The 26,239-nt window shown below is 46.8% G+C and overlaps 1 protein-coding gene across 3 annotated transcripts; it reads right to left on the bottom strand.

Annotated features, from left to right (window-relative positions):
* Positions 1 to 2,720: 2,720 nt before the first annotated feature.
* ATCAY (ATCAY kinesin light chain interacting caytaxin) lies at positions 2,721 to 21,181 on the bottom strand. 3 transcript variants are annotated; one of them, XM_074851659.1, is made up of 13 exons: positions 20,790 to 21,181; positions 18,851 to 18,980; positions 14,191 to 14,255; positions 13,605 to 13,826; positions 12,622 to 12,807; positions 11,847 to 11,949; positions 11,151 to 11,282; positions 10,691 to 10,777; positions 10,099 to 10,197; positions 9,791 to 9,826; positions 8,874 to 8,909; positions 8,084 to 8,119; positions 2,721 to 7,510 (listed from the first exon to the last, which is right to left on the bottom strand). In XM_074851659.1, the coding sequence occupies exons 2-13, from the start codon at positions 18,925 to 18,927 to the stop codon at positions 7,501 to 7,503; spliced, it is 1,089 nt and encodes a 362-aa protein (XP_074707760.1). In that variant the 5' UTR covers positions 18,928 to 18,980; positions 20,790 to 21,181; the 3' UTR covers positions 2,721 to 7,500. The 3 variants fall into 3 exon arrangements, with proteins under 3 accessions (XP_074707760.1, XP_074707761.1, XP_074707762.1); XM_074851660.1 differs by having other exon boundaries at positions 8,084 to 8,116; XM_074851661.1 differs by lacking the exons at positions 18,851 to 18,980; positions 20,790 to 21,181 and adding an exon at positions 16,414 to 16,563.
* Between the last annotated feature and the right edge of the window lie 5,058 nt (positions 21,182 to 26,239).

Here is a 26,239-nt window from a genome sequence, read left to right as displayed (position 1 = left end):
TTTTCCTCCCCTAGGTTGTGATTCATTTAACTGGCAGTCTAAAAGATACATGCGTAGTGTAAAGCTAGATATTTAGCTACATCTCTTACCAGCGGAGAGAGGGAGGCCTCACCACGGAGTGATTCATCTCATCCTAAGACAGGTGAAATCATCTCTTTTCATCAACTGTAGAGGGAACCTAAAACTAATTTAGGCTCCGTATCTAATTTTTAGATTGATAAAATTAGACAAGCTGAATCTCATGCCTAGTGTTGAGGTTAATTGTTTGGAGAAGATTCTCACTGTTTGAAGCTGGGAATCTTGGCTTCTCTCCATGGCACATCATGATTAGCAATGATGGCAAACACCTCAGAATAGTCTATGCCGTAATTAGCATGTTCTTGAATAATGCTTCATTCAGGAACCTCAGTTGTTTTAAAGGGAAGAACAGTCGCATAATGCACACGTGGGAGCAGAGATTTCCACTCGGGTGACAGTTTAGTTCACAACTCTTGTGACAGAAGAGGTTTCAGTACTGAGAAGGAGTGGGAAAATACTGACTTCTCATTCAAACTGCAAAAGTGAGGTCTAGGTGGAAAGTAATTTTATGTTTTGGAGGAAAGACAGGTTTTTAAAAATATTTTTAATTCACACTATACAGTGATGTTATAATTTTTTTTTTCCTTCCTTAAAATTGGAGCTGATGGTGGAGTAAATGTGAGATTCATAAAGGCAGCATGCAATTTAGGTGGGTTTCAGGCACCTAATTCAAAGAAAATGAGTCATGAAAACTAACTGTGTGGTTGACAGAGTTTACAGTGTCTAAGGAATTTACCTGATGTTCTGCTATTGATGTTAATCACAGGTGCCACCATCTTGATTAAAAGGAATATAAATATACCTGGATCACATCCAATGGAGAAAAGTGAAGTAAATGTCCCAACTTCCCAACTTACATCCACTGAAAGGCCTTATCATAGAATCACAGGATGGTTTGGGTTGGAACGGACCTTAAAGCTCATCCAGCTCCCACCCCTGCCAGGGGCAGGGACACCTTCCACTAGACCAGGCTGCTCTAAGCCTGGCCCAGCCTGGCCTTGAACCCTCCCAGGTATGTGGTATCTTCAGAGCAGACCGGATTCCCAGGATTAGCCACACATCCAACACCCTGCTGCAGCAGAGATTTGCAGAGATGCACTTAAGAAAAATGTAGCACGGGTAAATGAAGTGGTGACAAGAGCAGTGAACAGTTATCTTTAACTTTTCTCTCCCATTCTGCCAAAAACCCTCAAACCAACATTGTAATCTTAATATATTTACAAGACTCTGGGTTTTGTGGAGTGCCTCTTTTCTCTGTCTTTTAAATGGCAACCAGTTTTCTGCAGAGGTCTTTTAAAATGTCTCTTGCAGGGAATATTCTTAGCTTTTAGAGACTGCTGAATGAAAATAATAATATAAAATTGCAATCAGTCAAATAGAGGCATATAATGTGGCTAATGGAAAACTACAGTGAAGGGTGATTAAAGGGTCTGTTTTCTTTTGAGGAAGGACATCTTGTCTTCTGATTGGGAAACTTTGTTGCTTTGGTAGGGTAGCAGCTAATCCCATTTCTTGTGGCATGGTGTAGTCAAAACACAATGAGCTTTTGAACTTTGTCTGCTGTATTGGTTGCATTCTTTGTGCTTAGAGCTGGCTTTTGGCATACTTCAACCAAGACTCCCTGTCTCTTTTTTGTCAGCATTGACCAGATTCCTTCATGACACATCAGGATGCTAGTGGCCTTTAGCTCCAAGGCCACTTGAAATATTTTGGAAGTGTTTCATTCATAACCTAGAAACATGTGCCTACATTGGAGGCGCTGCAAAAGCAAGTAACTACAGGACTGTAGAGCCTGGGGTGAGCAGCAATTTACTGTTACACCCCTGGAAAAACAGGTTCCTGCATTGTTACTGTCCACACAAATTTTATACTTGAGATATAGCACTGCAATGCCTTCTGCCAACCTTTGTACATAAATTTAACAAAAAATCCGAAGGAGCAGAAAAAAATGTTGTCGATACCAATGTGATTGGGGGTAGAATTGTTTTGGTGAAAATAAAATCATGGCAAAAAATCTGCTTTCATACAAACATAGAGCAAAAGTGTAGCCCTGTGGATATATACTCATTTAAACTAATATGCGTTTCCTGAATGAGTTACTTCACAGCACTTCCAATTCATTAATTGAAATATGTTAATAATGTATCTAAAAACCACTCAGATCAGACATCTCAGGCATTTTCCTGTAAATACTTGTTTACAAGGGTTTGGTTTTTTTTTTTTTTTCGGTTTAAATGGCTTTGGGTTGGGTTTTTGTGTGCGTGTATTTGTTTTTACAATTTATTTCCAATCATGTTATCCATTTAAGTATAAAACGATATGAAAAAAATAATGTGAGATTAAAAAACCCGAGACAAGTATTGTTCTGTACAGGCTGATAGAAACCCAAGGGAAGCTATTTTTCCATGACTCTTTTCTAAAGCATAACACTGAGGGAAACTGGGAAAGATCATACGCCATGTCTGTAGAATAGAAGTTATTTTAGTAAAAACATTCGGAGAGGTTCATTTTGCAGTATCATAGTTGCCAGGGATGACTGTGACTTGCTTTATTCAAAGGAGTAACATCCAAAGCAAAAGTTTCATTGTATTTTCTCTACGGAGCCAAAGTCTAAATAAAAGATACTGACAAAAAGAGGGGTATGCATTTTTGCTTAAGGATTAGTCTCATTTTAATTGAATATCCACAGATTCTTATGGAATAATACAAAGCAAAAATAATAATACATACTTAACAGCAATCTATGTCTTCTAGCATAAACCACCTAATTACAAACACTTTAGAAAAATGACAGTTCACACATTTTTACGTGTAGGTTTGGGTTAAAAGGGCCCTCTACAAAGGAAAAAAAAACTGAGATAGATTATGTTATATTGTCATGGTGACTTTTTAAAATTCACTTTACCAGTAGCATGCTGTATTTTTGACTGCCAGTAAATATGGAAATACAAAAGAGAAGACATGTGCTTTTGTATTTATAGCAATTTTGCCTGTACATTTCACCTGCTGTCAGGCCAATCTGAGCTTATTGCCACCAGCATTTCATTAACTCTTTTGTTTTTTTCATCCTTAGATATGTAAAATAGAGGATGTGTTGCTTTTAAAACCTTTACCACTTAGGTTTTCTCATACCTGTGTACGCACATCTGTAAGCAAATAATCTTTGGAAAAAATAGATGGAGAAATCGCAACGAGGTATGCTCTAAATATCCACTCACATTTACACAGTACTGTACAGAAGAAATTGTCTTAATTATCCAACTTGCATATACAGCAGCATCTCAGTTTTATTTCCTGTGTCTTCCTTGTGAATCAAAATTAAAATTACTGGACAGTCCCAAATCTGGATGATTCCTATATGTGCCAAAACAAAGTAGTTTTAACCGTATAAATCTGATGGTTGCTGCATAATGCAGTGACAAGTGCCTGCATTTCCGAAGGCTACGTCCAGTCCTGTGACTACCTGAAAGAGATGGGAAGGTATTTCCTAGTCTGTCATCAACTGTACAGGAAGGGATCTGATTTTTCAGTTTGTAGGCTGATGCTGGGTGAATGTTGAAATTCAGTCAATAATTAGACTGTAAGAGAACCAGGTTTTTTGTGAATACGCTATCATGGGTGTAAAATATTTTTTTCTGCAGCTAAAATGTGGCTCTACATGGATTCACCATTAGAAAATCTCATGAAAGGTAGAATCCTGGATCAGAAAAATGCTGTTGATAATACATGTTGTTTGATATAATACAGTGCATTCATAAGTCAAAATATTTATCCTTGGGAGATGTTTTTATGAGGCAGAAACAAGGTCTGGTGTACATTTGGAACACTGACCGGTATAGCAGTATTGCTGAAAGGATGTAGTTTATTTCATTTTATTTTTTAAACATATGTATATATACTGGCAAAAGTCCTAATGTAAATGCACTTTTACTAGCAACTGGTTGTTTTTTTTTTTTTGCTGGTATAGCATATTTCTCTTATAAACTGCATCTCCAGTGGAAATGTAGAGCTCGGCTGGTAAACCCTTTCACAAACAGGCTTTGAGAACAGCTCTCTTTAAGGAACTGGCGAAGAAATTGGTAAAATGGCTTCAGCCACCTCAGATTTCTGTTTGGTCTATTGTCACTGCTTGACTTTTGTGCAAGGCAAGTCCTTGGGTTTAAATCACTGGTTGACAACTCCCCATCTGTCTGCAGCCTCCGAAACCTTCCTCAGCTGTCCCTGAGAGGCAATCTCTCACCTCCGCTGCGCTTGGATCTAAATCTGTGATGCTCTTCTAAAGATGAAGGCAGCGTATTTGGTGGTGTGTTTATTAATGCACGTAGGTCTGATTTTGTTTGGAGCCTGTGCAGGTCTATCGACATCATATGTTGCTCCACATTTGGTACAGGGACACTGCCAACTTGATTGTTTCTGTGTTTCTGTCAAAGAATTTGTAGCTACTTTGGTTTCAAGTAGCATCTAAAATCACTGAAGAAGTTAATGATACTTTTTTTTTTTTTTTTGCTATAAAAATGCACTTTTTACATTTAGCTATAGTTTATCCATTATGGGTTGAAGGTTCTTTTCTGTGTTGAAAAGACATATAGACATCCATCCATCCATCCATCCATCCAGGAACATAAAATTTACACACTCATATAATTTTGTTAAAAATTAAGATATAGTGCATACTACTTAGAGTGCTCTATCAGAAAGTGCACTTTTTGAAAAATTATTTCAAAGTTACAAGTTGACTTTTGTATTCAAACAAATGACTGACTTCGATCTTGAAATGAAATAGGTAATCTGTCCTTTTGACAGCTGAACTCTTAACCTCTCCCTGAAGGAATTACTTGAAAAATATTGTTTCATCTTCAGGTCTGCTCATTCTGTAGTTTTTTCTGAAAATGTAGACACAGTGTCTTTTCTTCGGAGGAAAAAAAACCCAAACAACAAAACAACCAAACCCCACATTCTTCTGGTATGGTTACTGCTGAGGATCAAGCAGCAGTCTATTTCTTTAGGTCTCAAGACTAAACATAATCGAGGTTTCTTATCTGCCATGTCCATGTGTTCCATAACAGCACTATTTTCCATGATGTTGTGAACATTTTTCACTGAAGTGTTTAGTAACTACGATGCATAAAAGGTTTCTAGAGTTCTACTTTTAAAACATTATTAAATGTTCTATCAATTTTGTCCATTATATAATTGTAAACTTCCCTTTCAGTGTCCAACTGCATTGCATTCTTTTGTGAAAAGCATAGCAGATGATTTTTTATCTAAATGCATAAAAATGGTCTCAAAAGAAAAAAGGAAATTCTAGGTTTAAGTATTATCAATGGGAGACAGTGAATTCACATTCTCTTACGCTGCAAGATTTTTGAGTGTTTATTGTCTGAACTAAAATTAATTTGATCAGAAGAGTCCTTTCTTAATTTCCGTGGGTTCGTTTAGTCCATCTGACAGACCATGTGTGAAAAAGGATACCCAGCTTTGCAGACTGGGTTAACACATTAATGTTTGAAAATTTCTGACTGCTGCTTCTGTCTTGAAACAGATGTCTGCTGACTGTTTGGGAAGCTGGGGACAGAACGCCGTTTGTGGGGAGGTGTTATTGGCATAAAACCTAAACTCCAAAAAACCTGAAGTGCTGTTTTTCCCTGTAGCACAGAATTCACTTTGTCAATAACTGGCTCATAATGAAATTTCTAGAAAGCTGTGGAGGTTGATGCTTGCTTGGTGCTTGTTACTAACATGCCGGTGAGACAGAATATGGAGTTTTTACCATCTTCATCTTCTTGGGGTTAATGCTGTGGATGCAGTGCTCTGTTTTTCATGCAAAGGTCTGTTCAGTAAATACATCCATGATGGAAGAGCATGAGAAAAGCATTTATCAAATGAGAAGAAAGCAAGCATATTTGGTGTTCCTTTGTAGCACTCAGGAAAATAAAGATCTCATCTGTAGCAGTTTTACTCACTGAAAGAATAAGAGAAGCTTTATCTGTTCAGAGGAGACATCCTTATCTTGGGGAAAATCTTGCTTTGCCAGGATTGTCCTCCAGGGGATTTCAGAACTGAGCGAAGCGGCGGTAGTTTCAAACAGTCACGGGTGAGGGTTGCCAGGTTTGAACTACTCCTTAAGTGATGAAACACGCAGGTCATTCTTCATCTGCAGTTGTCTGCAAGGGGTTTTAACCTGACGCATTTGAAACGGTTTATGTAAGTTGGCTCTGGTGAAATCAGGAGTTTCCAAATTATCTTGGCCAGATATAGTTGCTTTTTAAATTTTCTTCCCTTCTTTGCTCACAGAATCCTCACGAGTCCAAAATACAAATTTCAGAGTCTCAATAGCATGTCTGCATCTCTTGGCTGAGAAGCTGAACCCAGATACAATGTCCCGCCTCCACATCCGCAGCATCCTCCACCTGGGCTTTTCCCAGTCAGGTATGTTTATAGATGAGGCCCTCATTACCCAGCGATGGCAAGTAGGAAATTTCAAACATTTAGCAGCTTGTCTCCGCAATAGGAGGTATTAATAGTGAATGATTGTCCAGTGTCATGAAATCAATACAAAGACAAGGCTTGAAAAACTTTCCTGTCCGTAAGGCTCCTTCTTAAATCCAGACCTTTTTGGTGTGTGCGTGTGGATATGAGAAGATGCTCATAAGAAGGTTCTGTGGAGGCTGCCACGCCATATGGGACTCTCAAAGTTATCAAGAGTGCCTTACAAATTGAGACAGAACAAATCAGGAAAAAACCATGGCATTTACTCATAGGAATGGTTCTGTGTGAGTTAGTAAGAGGAACTGGCAATGAATTAACGGAGGCAGTCCAGGCGGGAAGAGGTGCCTAGACCGGTGGGCACTTGGTATTTTCAGGAAGAGACATATACTGGCTATAGAAAGGATGAAAATGCACTCTTTTCATTGCCTGTATTAGTTATTCCCTGGGGCAATGGCTGTTGTAATGTCTGTATGGAGGAAACTGGGTGTGCAGTTTAAAGCAAAATGTCTCAGTGCTGGCCAGCAGCAAGTTAAGGGAAAGGATTATAATTTAAACAAAAAATATATCTCTTTCTGGGCTGGTGACTAATGGACTACAGGATGCTCTTAACTTACTAAGAGGAAACATGGTATCTATTTGCACTACTTAATAGCTCTCCACAGACCATCATTGAAGCACACTGCAACCTGTCCTGAAAAGTGCTATTCTTGGCTCGTTTTGATTTGTGGTTTGTTGGTGTGGGGTTTTTTTTAAAGTAAAATGTTCTCAAAAAGTTTAAAGGACTTTGCGTCTTGGAGACAGGGGAGGCAGGCTCCGTGATCTTACAGAACTTGGAATAAGATGGTGACAAGGTCTTATACCAAAAGGTCATTTACGTGGGTGACTGCCAGGCTGCGTCATTCTTCTACTCCATTCATTCCGCTCTGCTTCGATTCATGACATACTGGGAAGGAACAGAAAGACAGAGGTATTTTTAGAAAGCAAATTGTAGTAAAAAAAATTTGTTATTCCCACTATGTCAAAAAATATGAGTATGTTTGGGTGTTATCCTCTACAAAGTTGTATCAGGGCCAAAGATAATGTCATTCGCAGCTTTAATGGGCTTTTTCTTCTCTAAGGACTTTTCCTGAGTGCACAAAACCATGAAAAAGTTACTGTAGGGTAAAGGAAGGCAGCTCTGCAGTAAATACCCACGTGCACGCCTTTACCACGTGGCAAATGCCAGGTAATTTATTGAGGGGCAGCTTTTCTCAAGTGCCCCCACAGCAGCTGCAGCTGTGACCAGCCCGTGCTTTGGGACAAGCCGCAGTGGCTGCGGTTGTGACCGCGGCAGGGTGAAGGTGTCAACAGCTTCCCGGTTCTGTCCCCCCCTGCTGCGAAGTGGCTGGTGCCTCTTTTGTGCTCCGTGAGTAGCACTGGGCTCAAGAGGTCCTGGGTCTCACCCAGTCTTGTTGTTCCTTTTAGGGGGTTACAAACGCAATGAAATCTATCACACAGAGACAGAGACAAATCAAACCTGGTTTCTTGATCCTCTGCTGGGGGCACAGGCCTGCTTGGAAGAGAACCAGCAAAACAATAAGTGAATCTCCACCACAAACTAATCACCTTCTCTTTTGGCCCTGAGGTCCCATTTGTTTCTTGGAACAATTCAGACTTATCCAGTGGATCTTGGCAATTTTGATCAAAGCTCCATTTTTTTTTTTTCTGGGAAGAGAATAGCATGAATATGCACTGTTCCCCCTCAGGAGCTAGTTAGATAAAATAAAAAAAGTGAGGCTATATCACTCTGAAGCAGAGCCAAAACCAGGCCAAATTATCCTGGCATAGGATTTTGACACTGTCTTCCAAACCTGCCTAGAATTTTCCTTCCCATCTAAAGTTACAGCCTCATATCTTGGCTTTACGCACACCCAAGATGCGCCTGACAGCAGTATTTGGCCTCTGCATTGCACCATCGTGCAAATGCTACAACTGAATGTCAGGAGAATGTTCCCTGGTGCCTCTGGCTCTGGTCCATGACCAAACGGGTTCGCTAGCTTTACGGAGGGAAAAAGCAGCGTCAGGAATCCATTCGCATAGGTGAAGGTCAGTAACATCACAGAAGTGATGGCACAGGGAGCTGTTAGGCAGAGGAGAGGCTTTATCAGTTCCCAGACATTTCAGAAATGTCCTGTTGGGTCCAAACATCTCCCGAGAGCGCAGAGCCTGGCTGCCCAGGGGTGCTACAGAGCAGTAGGGCCATTCTCATCACCAAAGACTGGTTAAGCTATTTTGTAAGTGAAGGATAAGCAAAAAAGAGTCGTTACCTTTCCTTCTCAGCCATGTCTTGTTTCTCTTCTGCCCTGTAAACACAAAGCACATTTGAAATCTATCACCTGGAGGCGAGCAGTGTGGAAGTGTAGAGTATCTAAGGCCTTTCTAGGGAGATAGCTGGACCTCAGCCAGAGGTTACAGAGGATCAGAAACCACTTCTCGTCCCTGTGATATACAGCTCTGATAATCCTGATGCTCTCAGGATGCCTCTGTTGGCGCTAGAGGGAGGTAGCTGACTAATTTGGGCTGGACAACTCGCTTTTCAGGAGCTAATGAACTGAATCCTCCCAAACTGGCATCTCGCATTCAGTTCCCCAGCTCGAGGAGGTGTTATTACAGCACATTGCTCTTGTGCTGACCCAGCTGGTCTTTCCTCTGGCCGTGGCTGCCTTTTGCTGTAGCAGAGCTGATTGTTATCACTATTTATGGCCAGCACTTCTAACCGAAATCACCAGCGATGGAACGGCTCTAGCAAATGAAACAAACCAAACTGTAAACTAATGGCCCTCTTTATGCCACTCTAGCAGAATGAAGTGGCTTTTAAAAGAAGCACTAGCTCTCACTTTAAGGTCAGTTTGCATCATCAGATGGGGAAAATGTACCATTTTTATACATAAAGTGATTTCTGATGACCTTGGCTAGCACATACAGTGCATGTTCAGGATGTGTGCACTGATGGGGTTAAGAGGAACGGTTCTATGGATAAATAAACTTTTAATCAAACTTCTCCTCCCTCCTGCAGATTTTGCTTATTTTGAGAAAATCAGTAGGAAATAAGTGTAGGCTGTGTGGGATATCAGGGTAGGAGGAACACAGAATTGACTGGTTATCACACAAATAATGATGAGAGAAAGCAACAGCATCCCAAGAAAACAAACCCACCCTCCATCCCCCCAGAAACTAATTTTACCTTTCTTTTCTGGCCTTGATCCTCTCTTCTTCATATCTGCAACAAACAGGAAAAATTCTTTAAATGTTACCCGGTCAGGACTGTACACTTTTAGTAAAATGCAATGTTTGCTCTGAAGGTGACAGAAACTGCAAACTAGCACAGTGTGCAGGCTCTTGCTTGGCACCACTACATGTGTAAGATAAGGTTGGCCCCAGGCTCTGTGTTTCCATTACATGGGTTTTGACTCAACACAATATCCTGCTACAGAGGATTTTTGTCCCCCACCTCTCAGAGCTACGTGTGCCCCAGGTCCCTCTGATACTCACTGTAAGACACAGTCTGGGATCTGTACGTGCTCCATTGGGATGAGCTGCTCCAGTTCCTCCAGGCTGTGAACATACTGGATCTTATTGATAAACTTCACACTGGCAGAGAGAGAGAAAGAGTGTGTGCTTGAGGTCTTGTTTTGATGTTCTCTCCATAGGAAGTCAGAATTTTCCTGATGGAAATGGGGAATTCTGCGTCTCTGTATCCTCTGTAGTCTGAGTGTACCCGTGTCCTCCCAGTGCTGACGTGCTGATGACTGAAAGTTGTTATGAGATGGCACATTACTGTACCTCACTTTGCTTTCACTCCCACCTCTCAATATTTGTAGGAGGGAAAAAGGACCACCATTCCTGCACTTGACAGTAAATCTTTATGTGCTACCCACTGGGACAAACTTTGATTTGGATCTAAGTCACCAGCGTCTCCTAAAACCACCTCTAGAGTTGTCCTTGGAAGTATCAGAGAGAGGTAGGATAAATGATGAATGGTTTCACCTTGGTCACTGCTAGTTAAAGGTGAGCTTAAGATCTGATTCATGAGATTAAACTTCCGCTCCAAAACCAGCTGAGTTTGGGAACATGTTATATTTACCTGATAAAGGGTCTGGATATAGCCAGCACTGTCCGGATGAACCATGAAGGATGCACGATTATCAATGCTTTGAGGTTTTTACGCAGCCTGTGGAAAAGCCATGGGACAGAAACTCAGATTCAAAGTACCTTTTCTTAAACTCGCCGTAACGTGTCAGGGCACTAATAAGTGTTACGATGCTCACCAGCCTCAGCTGGGTGTCTCCAGACAAAAGCCTTAAGAGCCCTATTTAAGCTCAAACTTGGGTGCTGCATCAGCCTGATGCTTGTGAGGGAAGGAGGAGGAGGAAGAAGTGATGAAGAGAGCCTAGAGTAAGTCAGAAGGCTGTGATAGAGGAAGGGATTACAGAATGTGGGGAGTGAGGAGGGAGGGGTGGCTGGGAAGGCTGCAAGGAAGCAGTGGAAGAGGTGTGGGAAGAGGACAGGGAAGAATGAAGAGGCAACACCAACAGGACTCTCACCTTCTGTCTATCATCTGATAGCATTTCTTCAGCCAGCCAAGGCCTGGCATCCTCCTCCGGGGCGTTGCTCCGTTTAGGTACACGATCATATAGTCCTCAGCCACCAGCAGCTCCAGACTACTGATCACATACCTGTTGGGCAGTGATCAAAAGCAACAGGGACATGAGACTCAAAAAAAAAAAAAAAAAAAGTCCCTTGAGGTTTCTTCAGGTGGCTGTGCATCATTCCAAAAGGACTCCAGACCCCTTCTTTGTAGACCTTGGAATAGGTTTCAAATTCTCTGCAGGATGCCCAGGGGTATTTCTCAAGGGTGTTTCTCAGGGATTGCTGGTGCTTGTTAGCATAGTGCCTACTCTGATGGAGATCCCTGCACCATTCTTCTGCCTAGCAGTAGCATCTACCAGCTGTTCAGCATCGTATGCATATGCTCTACCCTGGTTGTGAGTCCATCACTGGCATAATTAGCACTAAATGTTCGAATGCTTTGACTTATTGGACTTGGGTGCAAACGCTGTGGGCAGTGTCTTACCCAGTGATGCTCGCTCCAGTCTGCAGCTGCACAATGGGTACATCTGGCCTGGGCTCAAACTACTTCCAGCTGAGGTTCCTGATGCAGTGGATACATGGACACTGTTTCCCTGGAGCCCAAGTTACCTTCCTTGCCCTCCTCTCCCTCATAGACCCCAGCCACTTACAGGAAGAGGTTCTCCATGATGTAGTGGTAATCGGCCAGGTTACTGTCCGGGAGATAGCAGGCAGCAAAGACGATGATGGCATTGAGACCTTCTCCGTAGTATCCTGGGAAAAAGAGACACAGGCAGCATCAGTGACTCTTTCCAGGGGGAGATGCGAGAGTTGGGGGAAAAATAGCAGTGGAGATGTATTGCCAAATTTGGGCCTGTGCTGTTTTTTGTGCCTCTGTTCAGCTCTAGGTAAGTGTTTGTCTCTCTTGCAGACCTCCTTCATGATCTGATTTGCCTCTGATCCTGGTTTTGGCTATAACAGGCATGTGGGGTTCAGGGAAGGAATTTGTGTGTGTCAGCACAGAGCTGAGAGCTTTGCCCTGGGTCGCTGCTTGGCCTTGCTCAGATTTCAGAAGTGGCCACTAACTGTGGGCGCAATGGCCTTTCGCTGTGCCTCCAGAGACAGATCCCTGCAGAGGGATTAAGCCCCTGCAGTCCCTTCATCACTGGCAATGCTGCCTGCACCCAGGGCTGAGGGTTGGGGTATATTCCATCTTGTTCAGAGCCAGCTTTATCGCTGCTTTGGTTTACTGAAAGCCTGCTACAGTGACTATATGTTTTTTACCATGAGCTGGGTGCTTTTGTGCTTGTCTGCCACATAGTGGTACAAAATGAATAGCAATTTTTCCCTAAAGATGAAACAATCAGTCATGGCATCCCCTCCAGTTTGACAAAGGTGGACTGAAAGAAATCCACCAAGCCAGGATTAGGCCTCCCTCCCCCTCACCTCCATGTGTCACCACTCTCATGTAGGGTTTGATCATCTGGAGGTCGATGCGGTGCTCCTGCTCTCCAATGATGACAGTCCTCCAGAGCCGTCCGTTAGTAGCACTCCCATCTTCTGTCCCACCATCCCCAAACAGATCTGCGCTGTCCCCAGGCATGTTCTTGGCTGTGGCTACAGGAGTGTCATCTGGAAAAGGGACAAACATTTCTGCCTTTAATATAATGTACGAAGAGGCTCTGCAAGAGCTTTGGTGTGCAGTAAGAGACAAGAGCAACCACGAACGGAGGATGATCCGTTTCATCTGCAACTTTGATCTGTGTAAGTTTGTGGTTCTTAATCTTGCTGCACTGCCAGATTGTAATAGAAATAAGCTTATCATCTCATGCTGCTTTAGTACCTGCAGTCACAGGTCGGGCACCTGAATTTTGCTGGATCCTCCTTCAGATCCATCTATACTGGCTGAAGAAGGCACCGCCTGTGCCAGAGGGGTTGTCTTCTGATCTGCTAGCAGAGCTGCTTGCATGAGTCCTCCTTAGCCCGATTCAGTCCAAACCAGCCAGGTTAGCAAAGACCATGTTATTCGAGATGTTTGACCGTTCACGTGACAGCTCTACTGGCAGAGCTGAGCAGGCAGCGCCTTCCAGCTTGGAGTGGTGGCCCAGCTGCTGCCGGAAGGGCACGTGTGTCCACAGCCTTATCCTGAGTTATGGCCAGACTGGGGTTTGCAAGTCCCTGAACTATTTCTGCCCACACTATGCCCTGATGGAAGTGCTGCGATAGCAACACCGGGACTCCTGGGCTATAGCTGGGGTCCTGCTGGGGCAGATGCTGTGTGGAAGATGGGGCCTGGTTGTGTGTGCTGTGATTCACTGCTGGTGAAGTTGGTCCTCAGCTGCTGATGGTGAGTGGTGCCAGAAGTGGTTAAAATGAGGCTAAAAAAAGCCCCAACCCCTGCAGACATTCACCCCAAACCAGCCTTTTACCTTCCCATTCCAGTTCGTTCCCGTTTCCCAGGAATTCAAGGGAATCTGTCTCATCAGGAGTTTCAATATCGTCCACATTAATGTCGAGGTCATCTGGTGTGTCCAAGAAGTCATCGGAGAGAATGGAGCCTTCACTCTGGTCCAGGGAAATGTTGATTTCTGGTGCAACAAGTGTCTTCCGCTTACGATGCGCCCCATTAAAGTTCAAAGTATTTGGGGGAGCTGAAGTTAAAAGGAAAATAACTGACAAGTTGTCCTCATCCTCTACCCTTAGTGCAAGACATGGTGCTTTCATCATGCACGTTTCAGGCTACGGTCTTGGAAGCTAAGAGTGGTGGCTCATAGCTGGGAGGTTCTGGACGCCTGCAGGTATGGCTGGATAAAAGCACCCACACTTTTGAGATACCTATTTCCTCCCCCAGCTTCTTGTGAAAAATTAGCAAATTCAAATCTCTGCTGGTTTCCTTTCCCATGTGGGATTTTTTGGTGGATACTCCAAGGGAACTGGCTTTTGTGCTAACTGCAAGCTGCCATTCCCATAGGCTTCTTTTCCTTTGAACTCCTGATAAGGCAGACTGGTACTTACAGGATGTATTCTCGTCTTCTGTAGGGCTGCCCAGCGACTCCATCCCCGTCTCTTCTGGGAGAGGTCTGCAGGCAAGCCAAGATGCAGAGGTAAAAAGACAGGAGATAATGGGAGATGTTTAGGAGAAAGTCACTCCATGGCAGAGCGCGGTGAGAACTGGGGACATCAGGGAGAAACGTGCAGCCTCATGTGTGCTCTGCCCTTTGCCTTTTGCCTGTGAGCTCAGCCTGAGGGATACCCTCAGTGATTTGCCCAAAAGCAGCCCAGCAGCTGTGCTTTATTACTGGAGCACTGTGCAATCCCTAGTAACCTCCAAACTAGCCCTGCATTTACCCCCCCAATACATCCCTCATGCCACCGTTCAGCCAAGAGGCTGGAAAATCCAGTCAGGGACACAGGAACAAATCCTGTCCCCAGAAGAGCCTGGTAACATCCTCACTTTCTCCACATTATCCCCATTTTTATCTCTGTCAGAAGTTTGAGAGGCAGTGCCAAGCTCTAGGGCTCCTTATCAAGGGTACCAGGGAACATCTTCTGCAGTTGGTACTTTGCTGTCTGTATTCCTGTTCCCTGCACAGTGTAGGCAATGCAGTGGGCTGTCCAGACAGTCTGAATTTGGCTGTTCCTGAGCCCAGTGGGGGATGCTTTGATCCCAGCAGCGGCTGAGCCAGCAGTGGATGCTTAGCACAAGAGCACTTTGCACTCTCTGCCAATGGTTTTGTAAAGTGCATCCTGCTTTCTGCCACAGGCCGCAGCTACAGCAGAGCAAAACTTTATCCAAAGCGCCTGCCACAACCACCTCTCCTGGGAGGCAACTGCCTCCTTGGTCTGCAGGGACTTTGCTCTAAGGCAGACGGTGTTCAAGGCAAGGATCAAACCTTAGGTGTGCTCCTGGAATTGTCACCCCATCCTCACCTCAGCCCCCATTTCACAAAAGCTGACAGTGATACCCAAACCCTGCTGAGGTTTGGGAGCAGGTTCATTCTGAGCTAAGATCCAGGCGCCAGCACTCAAACCCATATTTTGGAGCCAAAGGTTGACCCGCTGCTCCCTTCCTGGGGCTCCATGGCAGAGGTCAGGATCTGCAGCTTCTTGAGCTTGGCTCCTGCACCCTCTTGGTATAAATCACCTTGCCTCCAGCCCGAGGCTAGAAGCATCCATTGATTTAAAACTTGGCCTTCCTGTACAGATGCTAATGCCAAATCTCACTACGTGGCTGTCACCCTTTGGAAGGAGCTGGAGTTGCTCCTGACCCATATTGGGGGAAGTGAAGTCAGAATCTGGCCCCCAGTTCTGTGGTGAGGAACCCTAGCTGGTGGCAGAGCAGCACACTCCCCACCCTGAGCTGAATATTTTCTGGACACTTAATTTGAGTTGGACCTTGTGCCTGTCCCCTGGCATTAGCCAGGTTTGAAACTTCTTGCGCAGCATGACCAAACCCCCCAACCCCATGACACGTTCATGTTGTCAAAGGTCTGTTTAAAAGGGACCTTCTGAGCTGTCCTCGATTCACCTGCCCCTTGCTGGAAGCTCCCCCTAAACACAGGGAAGAGCTTTTACACCTCCAGGTGTAAAATCCTGGGTGCTGGCACAGCCTTGGGGTTGAATGTGGGGAAAACCCCACCATTTTTAAGGCAGTGCTGTAAGAATGGGGATGGGGTTGTGCATGGGGCTGGTGTCCAGCAGCTGCCGACCTTATGGTCCAGCGATGGCAGGGAGAGGTGATGGGGACCGGTACCGAGCCCGGAGGAGGATACAGCCCAGCTCTGCCCTACAAAGGCTCCTCGTCGGGCTGCCATGACACCAGAGCCACCAGCCAAATTAAACCCTATAAATATTTAGATTAAAGGATAATCCTCTCCTAGCTGGTTGTTGTATATTTATGAGAGTTGGAGACCTGATCAAAGGCTCCTTGCTCGCTTGTGCAGCACCCAGACCCTGTGGGCTGCCACAATATTCCTGAGCAGTCAGAAAGATCCCTCTTCCCCCTCCAGCTTCTCCTCCTCCCTTTTGCTTTTGTCTTGAACGGGGCCTGGCTGGTTGTTTATCTGGCTGTGAGCTGGCGCCTGGCACAACTTGGTGATACAGCATCAAAGGGAGGCGGGGGGGAAAGGCCCAGCTGTACCGAGTACGTGCTGCAGTCAGGCACTCTGCTCCCTGATGCTCAGATTAATTTAAGGAAAGCGATTCAAAAGTCAGAGGTGAAGAAAAGGGCTTTCTTACCTTCCCAAAGGGTGCTCGAATCACTACCTCCCCGTCTCGTGTCAATCTTCCTCCCCAAACGCGGCTAGCCCCAGATGCCAAATTTTCTGAACGAAGCAGGTTTTCTAAGGGTCGGATGCCACCATTTTGCTTTCTGCTGAGCGCCTGCTGCCCAGTTTCCCTCTATCAGCACCTTTTCTCGGGCTCCCACAGCCCGAGCCCTCCCGACCCGTTATCCGCTGGCAGTGGGATGGAGTGAGCATGCTCCTGCATCCGCCCCGGGCACCGCGGCAGCAGCGGCGCAGGGCAGCGCTTGCACGCTCAGACAGACAGACAGACAGACTGTCGGCAGGAGCTAAACCTTCAGGGAGCAGCAGGAGGGAGAACCCTTTCCTCTCCGCTTCCTCGCTGCTTGCTCAGTGCCTGGGCATTGCACCTTGGCAGCCTGCAAGGCAGGAGCTTGTTCTGCAGATCAGCTTCTCGGGGAGGGATGGGAATGTCGCCCTGTGTCCTTAATGAGCAGCTGAATTCAGCTCCCCCAGCCCAGATCTTTGTCTAGGATATGGGTTTTTTTTGTGGCAAGATTGGTTAATCACAGCTATGCAAAAATAGCTATGCAGCAAATCATCTGCTAGAGAGCTACTGTCCCACATGCAGCAGCTTCTGCCCTATTATTTTAATGCTTCTAGGAGGAAGTGTCTTGAAGATTATTATTTATTTATTTTTAATGCCATTTAACACAGCTAGCATTCACTCATTTGCCTCGTGGCTGTTTGGGCTCTATTTCACTTGCACCATTCCCGACTTAATCCCTCTGCAGCCGTCTATCAGCAGGCTGGGGAGCTTGTTTGGAGGGCTCTGGCCTTGTCCCTGCCACTGGCTTGCCACGCAGCCATGGTCACATCCCTTTGCCTCTCCCTGGGCTTCGTTTGCTAGGCAGGAGTGCTGATGCCTGTGTGAGGTGGTGCTGGGGGCTCTGCAGAAGAAATGCCCCTTGAAGGCCTGGCTGTGGCTGCGGCAAGTGCATGGCAAGTGTGAAACAGAACCTGGCAGCTCCTGCTCCAACATGGTGTGGGTTAGTGGGTAGGTGTCCAGCTCATCCAGCTTTGTCCCCAGATCTTCTAGGGAGCCTTGGGTCAATGCTTTCCTCTTTCTATACCCTGCTTTCCTCTTTCTATACCCCGCTTTCCTTTCTATACCCTGCTTTCCTTTCTATATACCTCACTTTCCTTTCTATACCCCGCTTTCCTTCCTACTCAATTAAAAGCTTGTCAGCACAGTGCTCTGGGGGAGCCTTGGGCTGGCAGAGGTCCATCAGCCCAAAGCTCTGCTCTCAGAGGAAAGAAAAAATCCATCCTAGAAACCCAAGGGCTTGGCTGAGCCCACCTCTGGGGCCAGCGGAAGGACAAGGCACGTCCTGTGAGGCGGGTGCTGGGCTGGCAGACAGAGGTGCTTAGATTAGTGATGCAGCTGGACCTGGTTAAACAGAGCTCAGCTCATCTGCCGGTGCCGAGGGGAACAGGAGACCCTTTCTAGCACGGCGGGGGCTGTGCACACCCGCCCGCCCAGCACACTGCGCCACTGTCTGCGAATACAGGGGCTCTGTGGGCTCTCCGGGGGAATTCAGCTGCAGCTGGGCCAGGGTGAAAAGCCCCTCAGCAGCCCAGACCCCAGCTGCAGCAAGGCTCGGTGTTGGCCACGCTGCGTGTGCCCCAGCGAGCCGCTGCTGGGCCACAGGATTTAGAGTTGGATGTTGTGTGGGGGAGCGCTGGGGTGGGGATGAGGTTGGGTGCACCCTTTGGGTGGCTGCAGGGAGTTCAGCGCACGTGGAGCTTGTGGGGATTTTTTTGACGCTCTGTGCAGTTACTAAAGCATCTGTGAAGGTGAAAGCTGCCATTTTGGCACCTTCTGTCACCCACACACCATTTCTTACAAGGTTTGCAACCATGCAGCTTCTGCACGTCAGTGCCAGCGGTCATTGCCGCCCAATGACTCCGCTTCCTGGGGCAAATTCCTGGCAAAGCAGCTTTCCTCTGTTTGGGGAGACACTGTTTGATTTAGAGACTGGGAAGGAGTCCACCCATCCATCCCTGTATGCGTCCATCCATCCCTATGTCTGTCCGTCCATCCATCCACCCATCCATCCATCCATCCATCCACCCATCCATCCATCCATCCATCCATCCATCCATCCCTGCTAATCTCCCTGTCCTCTGCACCCGACTCCTTACCATCTCCTTGGCATGCTCACAGAGGGTTGCCAGAAGCCTCCCAAAAATTTTTAGGCATTCAGAGCAGCCTTGCTACAAAAGCTCAGTTCTCTGGCCGGAATTGCCCTGTTGGAGTTAAGACTCCTGTCGCCTCTGGGACTAGTGGGAGGGACCCGCATGCTCCGTGGCCTGCTGGTTTCTTACAGGAAGAAATAACATTTTCCCGGGCTTTTTTTCAGGGAACAAACCTGGGGAAGTCCTCATCTTGCCATTCTTCTTTCACATCCACATTTTCCATCCGCAAAGTGGCTTCTGTGGTTCCCATCGTGCTCAGAGAGGGGCTGGCTGCACGGCAGTTCCCTCGAGGAAGGGCTCAGGCTGGAAGGTGGAAGGCAAGAGAGGTTGGCATTGAGCATCCCAACCTGGGAGCATTTAATCCGAACCGTTCAGAGCAGGTATGCTGATACCATGCTCCACAGAGAAGCAGAGTGGTAGCTGCTTGTTTGGCGAAAGCAACAAGGCAAGGACATGGGGTTTTGTGGCTACTTGTCACGCTTTGGACAAGAAAGAGGAGGTGAGGTTGGCCCTGGATCAAAGCAAAAGGTCTGTCTCTGCTCTGTGTGACCTTAGCGCTTCTCCCTGAGGATCAACTCTGTCTGGGCTGATGTCCACCCATTTTTCCCTTGCTATTTCTCTTCCAATACTAATCTCAACCTAAACAAGCACCTCTGCTGAGGGAAGTGAAATGTGGCTGAAAGGGAAGAGAAGAGCTCCTCCCAGGCTGCTTTCAGGTTGGTTTGGCAGTAGCACCAGTTTCCATTTTGCTGGCCTGGGCAGAAGTTAATGGCTTTGGTTTTGCAGAGAAATTCCTGACTGCTGCTGCCTGGCCTGGGCTCCATCCCCACGCTTGTCCCTGCACCCAGAGAGAAATGGAAGAGGGTGGAGAGGCCTTCACAGGGATGTTGAACGTCCTTCCGCACCCCTGAAGAATTCACAGCTCTGCCTTGCTTCCAGGTAAACCAAAGCAGATGCCAAAAAACTGGAGCACCTCAAATGGAGGCAAGGTGGGGGTGCTGTTCCCTGGGCTTTCTCCTGCACCGGTAGGAACAGAAGTTCAAATCCAGTGAGCCTTGTTTTCACTCGTACTAACACCGCAGCAGCACGAGGGGCCCTTAGGACCATATATATCATTTGCCTTCACTAGAAGGTTCCTACGCTGCCAGCCAGCAAAAAGCAGAACCTTTGTACCTATTTCCCAGGGGCTGTTCCTGCAGCTCCTAAGAGAGGAGCAGTCCTTGCAGGACCAGCTCTGGGCAGAGCGAGCAGATCTGCTGCTCTCAGCTGGGTGTTGCTGCAGCTGAGCTTAGTAGCACCTGAGGCTGGAGGGGACAAGGTCAGGCCTTATATAGAACATGTTCAAGGGAAATCAGCTCATATGATGGGCACATGCATTAACCCATCCACCGCTAGGACAGCTCTTCCTGAGCTCAGCCTTCACACTGTAAATGTACCCAGGCACTGGCTGGATAGTAACATATATTTTTTTAAGGATAAGGGACCTAAGGTGATTTCCCAAATGGATGGGGCAACTCTCTCTGTTTCCTGGTGTCAGGGAAATCAGCACCTAGCAGAGTTTGACCCATAGCTATATGGCTCTTCTAGAGAGCCAGTGCTTTTTCTGATTCCTTTGGAGGCTTGTATTTACAGAGGGTGTCGCTGGTGATGATCTGGAGGGAGATAAATCTGTCTGTGTGTATCTGGTTTAAAGGAATGAAGCTACGTAGAGGCCTGAGTAAATCCAGCATCTGTCTTTATTACAGGCGCTGGCAGAGATAGGAATCAGAGCAAAGAGCTGGCTGGGAGCGCTGCAGGGCGCTCTCCCTGCCCCGTGGCTCTCAGCCTTCCCTCCCAGCACACACACGGTGTATGCTGTCCTCATCCCCGCGCCTGACTGCGTGCGATGCCCATGACACGGTCACACATGTCTCCATTTTTGATTTCTCTACATTCAGGCAAAGGAGATACCTTGGGGCTCAGAGAGACCCCACCTTCCCTCCCTCCTCCCCACCGCTGTCATCCGCTTTCTGCTAACCCTGAAAGCATCATGGAGGGAGGAAGAGAAAGGAAAGATATTGAAGCAAATCCCAGGCTGGCGTGTGGTGGAAGCCCAGATGATGCTGTACTCACCGATGCTTGTGGCTAATGAGGAACAAAGAAGATCCTGCCTGTATCCCAGCCAGGCATTCCTCCCGACGGAGCCGGGCTGCTCAGCAGGTCCAGCGCCTGGATCCGGATGCAGATACGTGCGGCTTTCTCAGCGGAAGAGTGTGGGGATGCATCTAGGTCGGCCTTTCTCACAGCAGTTGTTGCTTTGTGATTTGGATTTTGTTGAGGGGGGTGGAATTGAGGGCAGTTATTTGTATTCTTCCATGGCTGCTGCTTCCTCTGCTGCCTCCCTCCCCTCCAAGGTATTTTATTATTATTTTCCTCTTGCAGCTGGCTAAGCCTCAGCTCTCTTAAGTCAGCTAATTGCACTGCTTTTGTGTGTGAGGAGGATGGCGGTGGTGGTGATGACAGGGAGGGGGGTGTCATGGAGGATGGGTGGAGAGAGGAGCAGAAAGCACCCCCCTTTCAGTGTCACCTCTCCTCCAATTGGCTGCGAGGTACCAAATATCTCCCTACACTCTTCCTCCGGGTGAATGATGCTGAGCACACCATCTCCTTGCTGCTTTCAGTGGGAGCAAGGGGTGCCCATCATCCAGCAGGATCTGGTCCTAGAGGAGGCGTGGGAGCTGGGGAGGGGTGGGTGGGAAGGGGAGGGCTTTTTAATACAGTGCATCATTCACTGAGAAAGTAAAAGGTGTCCTCAGCGTGCGGGAAGATGCAGGATTTAACGGTCTGTCTTGCCTTGCACACACAAAGCTGGTTTGTACCTGATCCTCAGGCACTGCTCTCACTTCTGGTGCCAGGGGCTGTACAGACAGACCCGACAGACAGGTCTCCTTGTGCTGGGGGATGGACTCCTGTTCCCTGCCTCCAGGATGTCTGTAAGTGCACTAGAGCCTGAGACCTTTGCAGGTTCCTTTACAAATCTAAAAGTGAATGAAGCAGCAGTGATTGCCACCTGCTCCAGACCTGGGGTCACATCTCTGCCTTCTGGTTCCTGGGCTTCAGCAAACAGCCTTCCCTCCAGCTTGGGCCGGGACCGCAGCCCAGCTGCTGGTGGAGGTGGGGTTAGTTTGATCACAGAATCATCTAGGTTGGAGAAGACCTTGAAGATCATCTAGTCCAACCATGATGACATCTGCTGTCAAAAATCCCCCCCATGTTTGCGTGGGACAGCCAACGTGCTTGGTGCTGTACAAAGATGAAGGTAGCTCTGGCTTTGGCAGTGACCCTCCAGTGGAGGAAGTGTAAGGGTTTGTCTTCTGAGTCTTGGCCGAAGTGGTCTGAGAGGACATCTCTCTTATTTTATCAACTGACAGAGCGGGACTCTGAAGGACTGTGTGCCTGCTGCTCTGGCATTTTTCTGCTGCCGTCTGCTAATGACACATTCGATTTTTTTCAGGGCTGTTCAGTGGGCAGAGGGGCTGCAGTGATCAGGGCGTGGTGGGGAGGTGGAGGAGTGCCGCGTGCTGGAGGCAGGAATCTATGTATTGCACCTCCTCTTCTTCCTGCCTTGTTCCTGACTCGCACGCAGCCCCCTCGTGCAGTGCCAGCACGGTGCTGGGGCTCTCCAGCGGCACCAGCCGAGGTCTGCAGGCTCAGAGAAGGGCTGAGGTGCTGTGCTGCAGGTAAAGGCACAGTCTCACGAGGTGGCTGCCCACCTAGGACACACCCTGCCTCTCCCACCGCTTCACCCATTCCATCCTTCTCCTGTAAGCACGTGTCCCTGCTGGGTGCTCTCGTGTCCCACGCGCTGGGAACGGGGGGACCTTCGGTAGCTCAGCAGGGAGATGCCTGGTTTCCACCCCTTACAAACACCAGCATAGCAACATGCAGACATTGTTGTTCTTTAGGATGAGTGGCTCCGGCGGGACGAGGTGCTGAGGACAGTATTTCCTCAATCCAGTGGAAGTCACTGTAAAGAAAGAGGCACACATCACTGCTAGCCAAATGCCGGCAGGTCCTAGCCACGTGCATGGTCACGTAGATCCTGAGTCAGACCTCAGAGTCTCACATCTCATGTTTTGGGCATCCCTGTGGTCCAGGATACACAAGATACTTACAGATGCTTTAGGGATGCATTGTATTTCTTTATCTATATTATCTATTTCTATATTAGAAGCAGACAGAAAATCCATGGGGACAGAAAAAGATGCCAGGAAGTCTGTAACACTTGATGGCTCCAGAGTTAATTGTCAAAGTCTGCAATTCATCTCCGGCTAAGGTGAATATTTACCTTTTATTTTTTTTTTTATATTTCTTCTCATGTTTTCCAAGGCAGTCTGAGCCTGAAAGCACATGATTGCATACGATGGCATGTGAATGCCATCTACTGGCTGCAGTCCCGGGACTTGGAGCAAGTGCACTTTTTCCAAACCCCCTCAGTCTGGTCCCGGGGGTATTTCATTGAGCACATGCTGATGGGCTGACTTAGCCCGTCTCTGCTTGCCAGGCCACATGGTTTTATCGGGACTCCATTTTCTTTAGGTGTGCTGGGGTGTATAAAGTGAACACTGCACCAAGCTGATTTTCCAGCACTGCAGTTCCTCCGGGAATTCTCCGGTGCTGAGGCCAACTCCTGCAGAGTCCTGCTGATTTGGAAGAGGCAATAGCAAGGCAAGAGAACGGGTTCTGCAGGATCAGGCCCTTCTTGGTGCTGGGTGTTTTCCCAAGCAGCTTTTTTTACCCTGTTGCAGTCTCTCTTGTACCTCCACATGCTTCTCTCACCTGGAATAGCGTGGTTTTATGTTACTTGATAATGTGTTTTTTCAATCTGTGAGTCAAATGCTCACATGAGGGGGAGAAAAGGATGGTATGTCACTTTTGGAAAGACATTGACTGTCATGTGAGCATCTTCCTTTTATTTCCCTGAATTTGATGCTCAGTTTTAGGCAGTGAGAGCTTGTGCTGATGGGGACTTTCTGCAGTCCTGCAGGTCACCGGCAACCGAGAGGCTCTAGATTACTTTCCCACCTGCATGAACCTGTGATAGAAATTACTGGCTTGTTCAGAAGTGCTGATGTTATTCTTATTACAGCAAACCCAGCTGTTTCTTGTACACTGGTGGAAGTCAAAGACAGAAACCTGTTTTGGAGTCTGCCACGGGAGGGCGGTGAATCCCCCCCCCAGCCTGCTGGAAATGTCGCTTCTGGCTGCGGCGGGAGATGCACGGAACGGGCTGTAGAGGTCACTTTGCACCAGGAGATGGCGGGGGAGTGTCCCGGTGGCTTTCTCCAAGGGGAAAACAGAAATGGCAAGTCTGACCCCAGCCGCAGTCTGATGGTTCTTTAAAGACCGGCTGAGATGCTTTTTCCAAAAGCCAATATTGGAAGAGTCCGGCTGTTGGACCAAGGGCCTTTGCAAAGGAAAGGGATAAGAGATGCTCACTGGGCAAACTGGGGATGTGGGACTTCATTGGCAGCTGAACTCAAACCCTCCCCAAACTCTGCGTGGGACAGGTTGCTGGAGCCGAGAGCTCTCCGCGGTGTGCACAGCTACTTGTCCGTATGCGTGCATGTTTGCCACGTTCGCGTGCATGTCTGTGTGGTTTCTGGGAGTCTTGTTGAAATTTAGGGCATTTTAAAGGTCTTTCTCAATGGCCAGGACATCGAAATGTTTTCATCTGGCGGAGCATCCCGGAGAGAGAGGTCTGGGGGATGAATGGGGTCTGTGATTTCCATACTCTCCTCTTTCTCCATTCACAGAATCACAGAATCACAGAATCGTCTAGGTTGGAAAAGATCCTCCAGTCCAACCATTGACCCAGCACTGACAGTTCCCAACTACACCAGATCCCTCAGCGCTAAGTCAACCTTACTCTTAAACACCTCCAGGGATGGGGACTCCACCACCTCCCTGGGCAGCCCATTCCAACGCCCAACAACACCTTCTGCAAAGAAATACTTCCTAATATCCAGTCTAATATCAGTCCAGAAGTTCACGCTTCTGTTTCCTGACCCCATCAGAGGTTTTTAGGTTGAGGTGATGACAGACCCCAACACTCTCTAAAAGCTCAAATGAGAAATATCCATAGACTGTTTGCTGCTTTTTCCACCCCTTTTTGACAAGCTTGGGAATTTCCCAAGTTTTCCCAAAGTCGCTGGCATTTTTTAAGCCTGTCGCATGGTGGTGACGCAGCTGATGGTGCCCAGCAACTGCTGGTGCTGATGGTGGCTGGTTTCAGTGCGAGCTGACAGTGGGCTCCAGCTTTTGGGGCTATCGAGGTCTGATGAGATGGCCAGCAAAGGAATGGGTGCCCTAATGAGTGCGATGCTCCAGCGCCAGCTAAACCTCTTACTAAACTCCAGAGAATCCACATAGGCACAGGACATTTTGAACACCCAACTCTGGGAGAAGCTTTTTGGAATTTACACCTTACTGGACATGGGAGGATCCAAGCAGGAGGTGTAAGGTCTGCAGAAATCTGGCTTGTTCAGACTAGCTGCTCACAGGACGGCTCCTTTTAAATGCTTGCGGTTTTCTCTTTTACAAACCTGCCTTCTGTTTTTCCCCCCTTACAGGTCACGCAGAGGTTACAGGTTCTCTCTTCGTTTATGAGGGTAAGAAATGTGCATTTTATTTTAAACACTCAAATTGCAAAAATCCCAGGAACTGGAGGTTCAAAAATACCATGAAACTCTGTGTGACTCTCAGACTCGGCAGGGCTGGTGATGCTGCAGCTCGTGGTGGTTTAACGGGGCTGGTGTATCCCCAGGAATCCCCAGGGAGGAGACCGCAGGGCCTGGATGCTTCTTTTTCGAGTTGGTGATAAAATTGCACGTAATGAGGATGACTGAGGCTGGAAGGCACCTCTGGAGAACAGCTCAGGGCTGTGTCCAGTTGCGTTTTAATTATTTCCAAGGATGGAGACTCCACAACTGCTCTGCACAACCTGCTCCAGCGTTTGACCACCTTTACAGTAAAAAAAAAAAAATTTCTCTTCTTTTTAAAGGGAACTTCCTGCATTTCAACTTACGGCCCTTGCCTCTTGCCCATTTACTGGGCACCACTGTGAAGAGTCTGGCTCCAATCACTTTAAGCTAGCCTGGCTGAAATTAAGATGAAACATTTGTTTGTAGGGAAAATAAAAGCTATTTTGGTTCCTTTGAAATTATTTACAACTTAAACCAAAGTTTGAAGTGAAAAAAAAAGAGTATTTTTGGGATGAAAAACTGCAGGCTTTGTTTAAGATATGCTTGAAATTAAATGCTTTAACTTTTTATTACACTGTAACATTCTCCATTTGAAATTTGCCTGCCTTTAATTAAAAAAGTGGGGGACCACAAGTGCCTTCAAACATGCATTTGAAAACAGAGAAACGTTTTATTTTGGGGAGAACAAAATGTTTTCATTGTCTCCACTTAAGGAAAAAAAAAAAATGTTTTGCTGTGACAAATAGGAAGGTTTCATTCTGGGTTGACCTAAAGAGAAAAAAATTTCCTCTTCCTAATTTTTTTAATTTGATATTTAAA

This window comes from Strix uralensis, chromosome 27 (assembly GCF_047716275.1).
Source record: "Strix uralensis isolate ZFMK-TIS-50842 chromosome 27, bStrUra1, whole genome shotgun sequence".
NCBI lineage: Eukaryota > Metazoa > Chordata > Aves > Strigiformes > Strigidae > Strix > Strix uralensis.
This window is presented reverse-complemented; position numbering and strand designations above follow the sequence as displayed.